This window comes from Paramormyrops kingsleyae, chromosome 1 (genome assembly GCF_048594095.1).
Source record: "Paramormyrops kingsleyae isolate MSU_618 chromosome 1, PKINGS_0.4, whole genome shotgun sequence".
Taxonomy (NCBI): domain Eukaryota; kingdom Metazoa; phylum Chordata; class Actinopteri; order Osteoglossiformes; family Mormyridae; genus Paramormyrops; species Paramormyrops kingsleyae.
In genome coordinates, this window is record NC_132797.1 from 260,658 (window position 1) to 273,360 (window position 12,703).

The window sequence follows — 12,703 nt, forward strand, 5'->3', positions numbered from 1 at the left end:
ACAGGGTCTGTGATCATTTGCTCGCCTACCAGCAACCAGAGTGGTCTGGTTTTATGCCTAAGAAGTCTACCATCGTGGCATCCTGGCACTGAGGTTTCTCAACAACGGCAAATGCGAGTTTTTTTGCAATGTTTGTAAAGTGCTCAACTCAGTTGATCGAGCTGCCCTGTGGGACATCCTGAGACTTCGCGGGATCCCCCCAACGTTGCTGGTCATAATGGCCGGCCCTTACCCTGGTACTGTGAGTGCTGTGCAGAGTGGAGGGAGAACCTCTGCGTTGATTCTGGGGTTCGCCTGGGGTGTGTCTTTTTTCCTACTCCAGGGGTGCCCAACTTCAGTCCTGGTGGGCCAGAGCCCTGCACATTTTTGGGTTTCCCCTCATTTAACACACCTGATTCAACTCCTTATGCTAATTACCACACAGCTCTTGAGCTGAATCATTTATGGTGGAACAGGGAAAGAACTAAGCTACACAGGGCTCCGGCCCCCCAGGACTGGAGTTGGGCACCCCTGTCCTACTCTGTTCAATGCTGTAATCCATGGACTGGGTGTTGGGCAGGGTCGTGGGGTCTAGTGGCTGTGGGGCATCTGTTGGTGAGGATAGGTTTACCAATCTTGACTATGCTGATGCTGTGGTCTTCATGGAGCCAATGGAGGCTCTTCCTATGAAGTCAGTAGATGGATTGAGAGAGCATGGGGGGTCATGAGGTCGCTGGAAAGGGGTGTGTGGCTCCCGATATCTTTGCAAGAGGACAAAGGTCCAAGTCTTTAGAGTCCTGGTGCTCCCTGTCTTGCTGTATGGCTCTGAGACATGAATGCTATCCAGTGCCCTGAGACGAAGACTGGACTCTTTCAGTAATGTGTCTTTTCGGAGAATCCTTGGGTACTGCTGGTTTGATTTTGTGTTGAACAAGCAGTTGCTCAGGGAGTCCAGAATGAGGCACATTACCTGCATTTGTGAGGGAGCGTCAAATACCGCACTACGGGCGTGTGGCGCATTTTCCTGAGGGCGATCCGACTGGCAGCAGCTAAACCAGGCCAAGGGGACGCCCCCGTAACACCTGGCTGCAGCAGATACTTTGCAGGTCAATTGTAAGGCTGCTTATTTTTGATAAAGCAATAACTGATAACGAGTTTACAGTGCTTTGAGAATTTAACTAACAAAATATGCTTTGAGTAAACCAAGACAACAGTGTACATTAACTGCAATCAGGCCTACTACAGAGTCAAATAATTAATATCAACCAGCAGCATTTGTTGCTCCAGGTAGAAGTTTTTGCAGGTCAAATCACCTGCCATGTTTTTATCACCCTTTTTTAAGTAAATTTCTCTCGCGCGCAGTAAAACTCGATCTCTCTCGTGCGTGCATCCCCGTTTCTGTCGCTCATCCCCGTTTCTGTCGGGTTTGGCGAACATTTGATTAGATAATTACGGAAAATGCCAGCATCCTGAAAAACAGATTTAGGGAGATTCGATGGAACCGAATTATTATTATTATTTTATTATTATTATTAATATTATTATATTGGTGGTAGTTAATGTAGTTTATTGCCTCGGGTCCGGCTGCGTCGTGACGTCACGGACACGCCCTCTCGCTCGCGCGGCTCTTCACGCCGCTTTACAGCGCTGTGGTGCGCAGTTCAACTCTTACAAGATGCAGGGTTGACGGTCTCTCTCCGGATAAGCCGATGGTGCGTCTCTTTTATCTTTGTCCATTGTAGCCATGTCGACAGACGTGGAAAGCCGCAGACGTAGGTCCACAGTCGACAGTCAAGGTGAGATTCCTTTGCATAAATCCCATCGATGGTGCCTTTGCGGTCGCAATAAAAATGTGAATTTTCATTTTAATGTGCGGAGCAAAAATGCTGACATGTCGGTTCACATTGTCCAAAAGTTTGGTAATTTCAGTGTAGATGATATCCAAATGGTTTATGTGAGGAACACCTCGCATTTGTTTTCGAAACCTAAATTGTAGTTGACTACAATAGAAAATTCGTGCCGAGTTGTTGAACATCCTTATCAAAATATCAGTTTTATTTATTATAAAGATCTTGTCTTTCATTTTTTTGGTGCATTTCGTAGTACAAATGAATATCTTCATGGTGAATGCATGGACATTAGCAGATGGTTCCTCGCTTTTAAGTTTCTTGATGTTACATGTTATAACAAACGAAAGACTTACAAATTTTCTTATGAAACGATAAAAATCATCGTACTTCACTTACAGAAAATATTCAGCGGCGTAATCAAGTTCCGTATTATCAAATCCTGGTATCGAAACAGTGAAGCTGAAACCCAAACCCGCTGCCTGGTGAAACTAACGGCATGTTTTTTTTTTTTTTTTTTTTTTTGGTCTGTGTTGTTTGGTAAATGCTGCATTGCTATAATTCTCTGCGTATCACTTTGCTCATTGCCCAGCGCTGCAGATTTTTATACAGGCGGCACATGAATTTAGCTTAAACTTGATCCATTGAGGCTGTTTGTTTTGCATACGTTTTTAATGTTTATATTATTATTTTTAACAGGTTATATCGCGCTTTTAAAACGACTCTCTCCTGTAATGAGGCCTAATCTAAATGCAGTGTGTATTCACCTAGGCCTTCGTCATAGCTTCTTGCAGCCGTAGTTTCTATATGTTATGTTTCGTTAGCTTGGCTTGTTGAAATGGCTGAGATGGATAATTATGGGGGACAGACCAAACGGGGATCTAGGCGGCATAATAATGGTGTTACAAAGGAATGCCTTCGTTTTATAACCGTGAATACAACTCGATTGTTGCATACACTTAATATAAAGAGAATAAGTGGCGGATTTGATTCCTGTTTCCTTTCTTCGTACCCTCTCCGCGTGTTCACATGGGTATTCTGCTTTCCCACCTCAGATCAGAAACATGCTTTAAGTAAACATTGTTTTTGATGATGCACTGGCCCCATGCTGTCTTCATTTATATTTGTATCTTTCTGTAAGAATTGTTATCGATGTAGCTGTCAAGGTCCCCATTTTTGGCACGTGCTTAAGTGCCATCAACTCACTAGTTGATTACGCTAATTTAACGAGCGGGAAGAAACAAATGCTTTTCAGTATTAAAACAGAATCACGCAGACTTGGGGTTGGATTAGTGACTAATCACAAGACACCAATCATGTGCTGACGGCCTGGAGTGCCGTCCTGTGACCATTCACACACCTGGCCAGACCAGCTCTTCAGGTTAAATTTAATGCTTCATTGCTAAAGTTTCTCTTGGCACCTACATGAAATGTCCCCCGTGCCTTGTGTATCAGGGTGTGCGGTCCGTCCTCGTGTCAGCCCACCGAACCCGGCAGGGAAAAGTCCCCCGTACCATCCTGGCTATATTCTGTTTCCCCTGGAGTGACGCTTCATCGGACTCCGTCTCCCTTACCTCCACTTTGATTTGCTCTTTGTGTATGTATATTAACATCCCCTTCTGATGGAGTTCGGTTCCATTTTTATTTTCGATCCCCTCCCCAGAGGCCCTGTGGGATCATGACCCTCGAGGTCACCGCCGTGGTTCACTGTGCGACCGGCTCTGCGCTGCCAGCCTGCAGCCCGAGCTGGCAGAGACCCCGTCGCCAACCTTCACCCACCAACACAGTCACGCCACCCCTGGCTGCCTGTCCAGACAGAGAAGTGAGCGTCTTTCCGTTCCGCTTCACTGTGATTCTCTTTGTTGCGGCCCCTGCACCCGTCTCTCTGACTTCTGTCTCCAAGTATAACTTCACTTTCCCTTTTGGTTTCGGGTTGGACCGTCATGACTGTAACTTAACCTGAGGCAGAGACTTTATGTAAAGCCTGTGTGTAAAGTAATGTTACTCACTTTACACTGATTTCCTGAGGAGCAGAAACATTATATCTTTATAGTAGTAATTTGATTAAAAATGGAATGTTACACTAACCCTTTTCTCTTATTCCGCAAATTAAAACGGAACTAATTGTCATGTCAGAGGCCACACTCCGCAAAGCCAGGTCGACTGTCCTCCTTTGCACCACTCTGCTTTGTAACCTTGGTGTTACATTTGACCCAACCCTCTCGTTTGATGCACCCATATATTCCATGGTAAAAACAGCTCTCGTCCTTCTTCACAACATCACCCAGCTTAGGCCCTGCCCCTCTAACTCTGCCTCTGAGTCCCTTATTCATGCCTTTATCTCTAGCCGTCTTGACTCCTGCAACTCGCTGGTACGCGTATTGCTGCTAAATCTTTCCATAAACTCCAGATAGTCCTGAACTCTGCCGCCTGCCTCCTCACCCTCACTCACTCCTACCAGCACATTATGCCCATACCCTATAAAAGAACGCATCCACTTTAAAATATTACGTCTAACATTCAAAGCTTTTAACGACCAAGCCCCATCGTATATCTCCTCTGGGTCCCTCTTCATCCCCCCCTTCTTTGGATTGAACCAAAAAAGTTGATTAGAAGTTTAGGGCCCTACTGGAAATAGGTAATTGGACATCCTGAAATCAGACAGCCTTCTCCCATTTACGGTCTTTGCTGTTCGGTGGCAGCTGACACCAAGGCCCTCCGTGTTTCTCTGCAGGATACTCTTCCCCTTCAAGGTGTGCTCACACCTCCAACGACCTGTGGGAGGAATGTACCTGCAAGACCACCATCCGAGCAGAGAACGAAGTGGAAGCTCACAAGTTAGTTAACAACTACCGGGTGAGTGACGTCTCCGATGCTGTGGATGGTGCTGCAGTTCTGAAAGAACTTACTAATCTGAGATCCCACTGCTGCGCATGTCTGCATGTCCCGGCTGCATTTGGCATTGACTCCATCCAGGGTTTGAATTGCACAGTGGCTTTTGGGAGAACCTTATTTTCCAGTGTGCACCACGACTTCCAAAGTCACACGCATGTGCACACACACACACACAAGTGCACGGCAGCATGGTCAGTAACCGGATTACTGCAAAAAGCATTCTACTCTTACTACTGCAGGCAGTTAATACTGTCAGTGACATTTAACTACATAAGAATCATGCAGAAATCCTGAATAAAATACTGTTTCTTAATTTACAACTTCCATTCAAATGATGCCCCGGGGAAGACCCAGAACATGCTGGAGGGACTATGTCTCTCGGCTGGCCTGGGAATGCCTCGGGATTCCCCCAGAGGAGCTGGATGAAGTGGCCGGGGAGAGGGAAGTCTGGGTTTCCCTGCTGAGACTGCTGCCCCCGCGACCCGACCTCGGATAAGCGGGAGATAATGGATGGATGGCATTCAAATAATGCGTCTACATAATGAGTTCAGGTGGCTGCGTAAATGTAGTAATTTGAGTGCAGAGCCCCCATGCATGGCTGGCCGCAGCAGGAACAGACACAGAATTGTCTTAATTAGTGGAGACCGATATTCTGAAAATGGAATGTAATGAGCAAATAGAAGTACAACATTGACATATGGTTTATTTTGGGAACCTTAAAGTACAGAAAATAAAATATAACCTAAACATGACAGTGGACAATTTTTGTAGAGCCCCCCCCCCCCCCCCCCCCCCAAACATTTCAAGTAGGTGTGTCCTTTCCATTCCAGTTCGGTTTCAGGAAGTGGAAGAGCCATGTGACTGAGCGGCCGTTTGAGGATAGGTCTGATATTGTGAAGGAGCTTTACTCTGAACTCAACTTCATCAAACCCCAAACAGGTACAGAGAACACAAGAGTGATGTCTGCTTTTGGCAAAGATAAAATCTGTGTAACATGGTGGTGATTAGGAGTCATTAGTTAATGTTTTTCCCACTCTGTCATTGCAGGGTCTTTGGTTACATGTGGAAATATAGTGTATGTGTTCCTTTTTGGCTGGTGGCTGTCCCTGGCTTACTTCCTGGTTAGCTTTTTCATGTTTCTAACAGTCCTTGGAGTCCCTTATGGTGAGTATTGTCTTTGTCATTGGCATCTACCATAATGTGATTTCACTGCTTTAACTCTTGCCCTTCATTCTAGGGAAGCTTTGCTTGCAGCTGTCTTATTATTTTCTATGGCCATTTGGGAAGTCAGTACAAAAGGTATGTTTACAGATTGGAGATCTGTAATCTCCTTCAAAATTTATAATACATTTTGAATGCATTATTTTGCTGTGGTGTGTTTCATTGCGTTTAATCAGATTTGCTCCATGCAGGAGAACATTATAGATCCAAAGAAATGGGATTTATACTTATTGTAAACCTTTATTCAATTCAGTGGAATTCAGTTTATTTTTATATAGCGCCTTTCACAACAGGCGCTTTTAAATGGGTGTGCTGTGATACTGTTGCGACTAATGGAGATTGTTCCAAAGTCCTCTTTTTCCCATTTAGTGTCCTGGTTTCTCCTCAGGCCTCCAGCATGATGAGGAGGTGCTGCGTGAAGTTCCCCCACTGTGAGGCCATCCCTGAGGTGGATGAGGTCCGGGAGACTACGCCCCTGCTGGACACCGCGTCCCTGGAGGCTGCTGCCCCCTGCCCCCGTGCTCCTGCAGAACCTCTGCCTCGCTACTGGGTGAGGCTGTCTGCATGCTTAATGCTTCCCTATCGAATCAGGTCAGGCTTGAAGGCTTTCTGTACTGAGGTTTGTTGTCTTTTGGTTTGGTTTTGTTGTTGTTCCTGTTACCAGTGAATTACAGGTTAGTTATTTCATCATATTTGCCAACATTTTCATTCATATCCTGCGTCTGGTGTCTCTAGAATTATTAGTCTCACTGTAATGGATTATTTGGTGTCTTCAGATCTAACGACCAGGATTTCCTCTTTAGAGAGAAGTGAGCAGAATATTTCACAGGAAGTGATGACACTGAACTCCTCCCACAGCGTCGGGTCAGCACATACGTGTGGCTGTTGTTGGGATACCCTCTTTTGTGCGTGGTCCACGCTCTGGCCTGCCTGCTCTCCTGGCTTCTGGTTTTCACCATCCCTGTCACCAAAATGAACGCTCGTACCATGGGGACCATCCTGCTCATGCCCCCGGAGGAGATCCGTATCACCGTGCCTGGAAAGGTGAGGCAGCTTCTGGGGCTCCTCAAGTCAGCACGTGTAGTTGGAGACATCTGTGCCAGGGAACAGTCACCCAGCGTCCAGCATCCTTTCAGATGTGATTCTTCACATTAACCCATTAGTTAGAGAATTACTGAAGTTCTGTTCCTCTTAGATCAGTTAAGTGATTTTGAAGAACTCAGCCAGACTAGTCCTGCCAACCAGGTCACAGGTGATTGCAGCTGTTAACTGTCGATATGGGGGTCCATTATTCTGAAATGTTTCTATGAATCTTTGATTTTTTTTTTCCCCTCAGAATCAGGGTTGTGAGACTAGAGCAGTTCTCTGTTGCTACTATGCCTTCAACTGGTATTACTACAAGTACACGGTCGATGGCCTCAACGTCTTTGCCGTCAGTATCCTTTTGTGAAGAGAAGCCCAGCAGCTTTTCCTTATGGGACACGGCCGCCTCTCATGGATGAAAGAAAGTCCTTACCAATACTAATAATCATAGTCATATTATTATTATTATTATTATTATTATTATTATTATTATTATTATTATTAATACCTTAATCTTATTTTAACACTCTAGTCAGTTGCTTTGCTTAACCATCATTGACAAGTTGATCTACTAAATGTTTTTTTCTGTGGCTTCTCCGCAAGCGCTCTCGTGTTGTTCAGGCCGGAAGTGAATGTCCCCACATTGCCTTGATGCCACTTTGGCTCCTGTCTTCCTTACAGCGATCTACCTACAGATCTTCTGCCTTTGGTCATTATCACGCTGGTGATTGGTTATGTGGATAAGGATAACTACTGTACCAACTCTGAAACCAAGTTTGCTTTAGCCATGGTCTCCATCATGCCCCTGTCCTATTACATTGGCATGGGCATTGCCAGGTACCTCCTCACCAGGCATGGCAGTGACAGCTGACGGCCTGCTCTCGCTCTTCTCACTGTCACGTGTCCTGTTGTCCACCGGGATTCCTTTCGTGCTCCTCTCCAGTATTTCGGCGCAGAGTAACTTTGCTGTGGGGGCAGTGGTCAACGCTACCTTCGGCTCCATCACAGAGCTGACCTTCTACATCACAGCACTGCTACGGGGCCACCAAGGGGGGACCAAGTGCTATGAGGAGGTTGTGAAGTCTGCCCTGACGGGGACGCTGCTGGGATGTGTGCTGTTCATCCCTGTGAGTAGCTCCCTGATACTGCTGGGGTCTCCCAGTGCTGAGACTGAGGGACGGCTAACCTGCAGGTTTCAGCCTTCAGAGAATTCTGGTTTTGGATAATATTTCTGCCAGCTGTATCGGTCCCTGAGTCTGTCCACCTCACCCCCCCACAGGGGATAAGCATGATCCTCGGAGGCTGTCGGCACCAGGAGCAGAGGTTCAACAGCCGTTCGGCAGGGGTCAGCTCCGCCCTGCTCTTCATTTCGGTGGGAGGTAAGGGCCCAGCCAGGCTCCGCCCAGCCAGGCTCCGCCCAGCCAGGCTCCGCCCAGCCAGGCTCCGCCCAGCCAGGCTCCGCCCAGCCAATCGTGTCTGCCGTGACTGGTCGTGTGTTTACCCTCCCCACCCAATGTGTCTACAGGGGTGTTTGCACCCACGCTTTTCTCCAAGGCCTATGGGAATCTGATGTGCGACAGCTGCACCAGCTCTGCGGCAAACGGCAGCGGCCCCCTGGTCTGCAGGGACTGTCATTATGACCTGGTAGGTGTCCGGGGGGGTGTCCGCTTCGCTGAACCGTGGCACTGACCCACATCCTGCTGATTTATAGGACATCTGAACTACGCTTTGAAGTTCACTTTAGTTAAATTCACTGCCCAAAATTTTCTTGTTCTTTGCAGAGTGAAAATAATTACTCCCTGTTCCACAGCCACATTGAGTGAGTGTTGGAATTGCTAATTGTATAGAATATCTGTCTTGGGCAGTGGTCAGTGAGCACATCACAAATGTAACTTTTGAACACATCTCCCTGGGCTTGTTCGTCGACATTCTGATTTTTGTTTTTTGCAACATTTTGTATCTGCTCACTTCTACCAAAAAATAATCTGATCCTTTGTGCTGTCCCACAGGCCTCTGATATACACTATCTCCATCCTGCTGCCTGCAGCCTATGTTGTGGGCCTCATCTTCACGCTGAAGACGCACTCTCACATTTATGACATCCACATCAGCGGCTGCCACGGTCAGCCTCCACATGGATGAGGGTGGGACAGTACTGTTGGGTCCAGAGAGATGGCTTTTGAAGTGTGAGAAGTGGAATCAGCGCTCATGTCTCTCTCTGTGTGTGTGTGTGTGTGTGTGTGTGTGTGTGTGTGTGTGTGTGTGTGTGTGTGTGCCTCAGCATCTGGGCACCATGGCGCTGTGGTGCACTGGTCCAGGTGGAGAGCTTTGGTCATCCTCATCACAGCCACGTTACTGATGTCTGCCTGCGCTGACTTGACCACGGAGCACATCAAGCCCATCCTGGCCCACTCTCACATCTCCCAGGTATTTGCTTCATGACTCGCCTGTTATACTGGGGTCATCCAAACGCTGTGGTGCTGTAAGAGAGGTAGGGCCTCATCAGTACCTCCTCCATAGCACAGGAGAAATTACATGTTCTATTGTTGATGGAGTCATTAGTGTTGAGAATATAGGACACAGTAACCACCTCTTTCTCTTGTGGCAGTATTTCATAGGCGTCACCGTGATCGCGATGATCCCTGAACTCCCAGAGATTGTCAACGGCATTCAGTTTGCCCTGCAGAACAACATGAGTTTGAGGCTGGTTCCTGTTAAAATCTCCTCCTCTTTGTTTTTTGATTGGCCTTCAGGGCAATGTGCTCATTCTTTTATTCCACCCTGAATAATGGCTGTTTTTTTTTTTTTTCTTTTCCCCTTTTGTCTCCAATCAGCCTGGAGGTTGGAAGTTGTCTAGCTGTGCAGGTTTGCATGCTGCAGATCCCAGTCCTCATCTTGTTCAACATTTTCTGTGTGAGTTCCTTTTCTGTAGCTTGCTAGTCTCCCAACATTCTTGGAACACAGCTTTACAAACCTGAGCATTTTATCAAAACATGGCATGCCAGTGGCATCTGGCATCTGGAATCTGATCACATGCACCAGATCAGGAGCTCTGCCGAAATGCTGACTCTGCTGCCTGTGTTTTTTTGCGGAGCCCCGGAGGAGCCACAGAGTCAGTTTTTTTTCTTATTTTATTTCATATGCTCTAAATACTAAATCAAATTCAGGCAATCCCTTACTTTTATGTGCTCAGTTTGGTCTTTCGGTCATTCAGTTAAAGTTTAGTGAAGTGTGCCTTCGTAGATTTTTGAACAATTTCAGATTTGTTGCTTGTGTCGTCCTCACAGTAAAGATGTTAAAGGCATGTGCCAGCAGCCCTTTGTGGTGAACGTCCTATTCGCTTGTTTTGGCAGGATGTTGGCTTCGTACTCATATTCAGCGACCTGCACCTGTGGTCCAGTATCTTCAGTGTCATCCTTGTCAACTATATTTTCATGGACGGGAAGTCAGACTACTTTCAAGGTAAATTGTGCATCCTGGTGTAGTTTCCAGCGACACCAATGGCTGTGAGTTACATAGATTTGTGAGCATCTGCAAGTACCTAGAATGAAAGCCTTGCAGGAAGGAGGAGAATAATTGAATTTTAGGATTATGTTAGTTTTGCTGAAACACTAAACCTCATTCTTTGAGCATTTCATGTGATGTAGACAAAGTTCTCTGTCTTGACCCAGCCTTGAGACATGAGACAGAATAAACATTCTTCCTTGACTCTGGCTTGGCACTTGTACAACATTTTACTGTAATATGCCTCATTTGGATTTTTTACTTTACAGTAACTTTTTTGTAGTACTGAATACTGCAAACATTTCATATTGCTTTAAGTGTAATTGTACATACATTCTTGCTAAACAGGTATAGTTGTTGCAGAAGGCCATATTCATAGTAAACATCTTTTTATGCCAATAACAGTTTTGACTGGTATTGCTTTAAAATTTTTGCTGTAGTGTGTAATGACTGAACATTAGTCTATATACTGGCTGGCTTGGTGCGTGATCTGAAAGCAGTGTTTGGTTTTGAGCAAAGATAAAATAGTTTTGAGTAGATCTATTTGAGTAGATTGAGTCAAAGGTTTTTTTATTTTAATGTAGTTTGAAAAATGGGTTTTGTTTTTACAGTTTTGAGAAAAGAATGGAAGGTTTCAGGAAATGTGCTTTAGCAATTCAGAAACTAAAGTACAAGTTAGCACTGTGAAGTTTATTCCGGCAGTCCAAGGAGACGCAGGCTAACTGGCATCTGTACCATTGCACGTGGTGTTTGTGTGTGTGACTCTGCATATCCTGCGTACCCTGTGCTAGACAGACATTCCATCTTCAGGCCATCCTGCAACCCTCCTATGGAGCTGGAGGATGAATGGATGCATAATCAATATTGCCCTCTAGTGGACATCTGAAGTGTTCTATTTTGGATCTGAGACCTTTTATATAGGAGGTTCAGGATTCATCTCCATTTGGTTAGCAGTAGCCTGGGTGTGGTGTGTCCATATGTAACTCTTCTGTTCCCTTGGCCAGGTACAGCCTTGGTGGTCCTCTACCTTGTCTTTATGGCCCTCTACTTTTTCGCACCTTCACCTGCTGGCTGCTAAGAGGGGGGGGCTTCAGTCCTGCTTTGTGATGCTGCTTTTTTGTTGCTGTGTTCAAATTGTGGGCATTGTGGGTTTATCTAAAGTTTCCTTGCTCCATTCCATACAGGAATCGTAGATGACTTTGTCCTTAGCAATACTTGATCTGTCTTTAAATGTTTGGGTGACTGTCACATGGTGTAAAACAAAAGTGCTTTTTTATTTGTCCTGTGAACTGCAATATATTGGGTAAAGATTAATATTTTTGTAAATCTAATGGAAATACTGTAACTTTTAATAGAAAACTGACAAATCCACATTTTGTAATGAAAAGCATGTTAACCATAATTAAAATATTAATTCAAAGCAGCTCAGAGTTTGTGAAATGTTTACATCACTGGAGGGTGACCTAACACATCCGAGGTCCGTAACACTAATGTAGTGGAACTGGGAGACCGGTTAGCAGTATTTATGAATTGCCAGCAAATAAAGCCATTGGATCTTTGCAAACCAAGCTTCTCTAAGTATAACTGCATAAATTCCATGTGTGCTTAAATGCAAATGAACAGGATTACACAAATAATGCTATATTCAACTTATCATTCAAGTTTATTTTTTTCAGCATTGAGAACATAAAACACGTACACAAGTACTGACAATTAGCGATTTTGCCTTAAAACCATTTCCTGCATGGTCAGGACGGTGGCTTCAGTCCAGGAAGCCCTTCTACCCAACATCCCGGAAATAACATCATGCACACGAGGTTCAAGTTCCATGCATAAACAAAAGGAGGATGGGCATGGAGGGTCAATTTGGTGGTGGGTGCAGCAAATGTAATTTCCCCTGGGCTCCATAAAGTATGATCGTATCGTTTTCTATGCTGTAAACCATCCAGTTAGTCTGGTTAAATACTCACACTTCAGCATGACAGCAGTGCCAAGCTAATCCAAAACATCACTGAACACAGCAAGAGGGAGTTTTTTTTTTGCTCTACAAAATCTGTGGCCATATTTGGGGAAAAAAATGACAATCCTTTTCCTTGTTCATGTGCAATGTGTACATCTGAGTGGGGTCACACCCTCTCTTCCATGAAACATCCAGCCTGACACCTTGGGGTGTA

General features: G+C 45.4%; 1 protein-coding gene across 2 annotated transcripts; it reads left to right on the forward strand.

Annotated features, from left to right (window-relative positions):
* Positions 1-1,541: 1,541 nt before the first annotated feature.
* Positions 1,542-11,952, forward strand: cax1 (cation/H+ exchanger protein 1). 2 transcript variants are annotated; one of them, XM_023795556.2, is made up of 20 exons: positions 1,544-1,775; positions 3,490-3,648; positions 4,561-4,682; positions 5,552-5,660; positions 5,769-5,885; positions 5,959-6,020; positions 6,331-6,492; positions 6,801-6,986; positions 7,279-7,378; positions 7,721-7,862; positions 7,969-8,152; positions 8,305-8,404; positions 8,551-8,669; positions 8,807-8,844; positions 9,035-9,147; positions 9,307-9,452; positions 9,634-9,728; positions 9,860-9,938; positions 10,379-10,487; positions 11,534-11,952. In XM_023795556.2, the coding sequence occupies exons 1-20, from the start codon at positions 1,724-1,726 to the stop codon at positions 11,605-11,607; spliced, it is 2,268 nt and encodes a 755-aa protein (XP_023651324.1). In that variant the 5' UTR covers positions 1,544-1,723; the 3' UTR covers positions 11,608-11,952. The 2 variants fall into 2 exon arrangements, with proteins under 2 accessions (XP_023651326.1, XP_023651324.1); XM_023795558.2 differs by lacking the exon at positions 3,490-3,648 and having other exon boundaries at positions 1,542-1,775.
* The last annotated feature ends 751 nt before the right edge of the window (positions 11,953-12,703 follow it).

What these genes read in the sequence shown, in the direction of transcription:
- cax1 (XM_023795556.2), top strand. Translation starts at nt 1,724, where the DNA reads ATGTCGACAGACGTGGAAAGCCGCAGACGTAGGTCCACAGTCGACAGT. An exon ending in CCTCAACGTCTTTGCCGTCA is followed by an intron (nt 7,379 to 7,720) that starts GTATCCTTTTGT and finishes ATCTACCTACAG; the next exon opens with ATCTTCTGCCTTTGGTCATT. An exon ending in TCTTGTTCAACATTTTCTGT is followed by an intron (nt 9,939 to 10,378) that starts GTGAGTTCCTTT and finishes TTGTTTTGGCAG; the next exon opens with GATGTTGGCTTCGTACTCAT.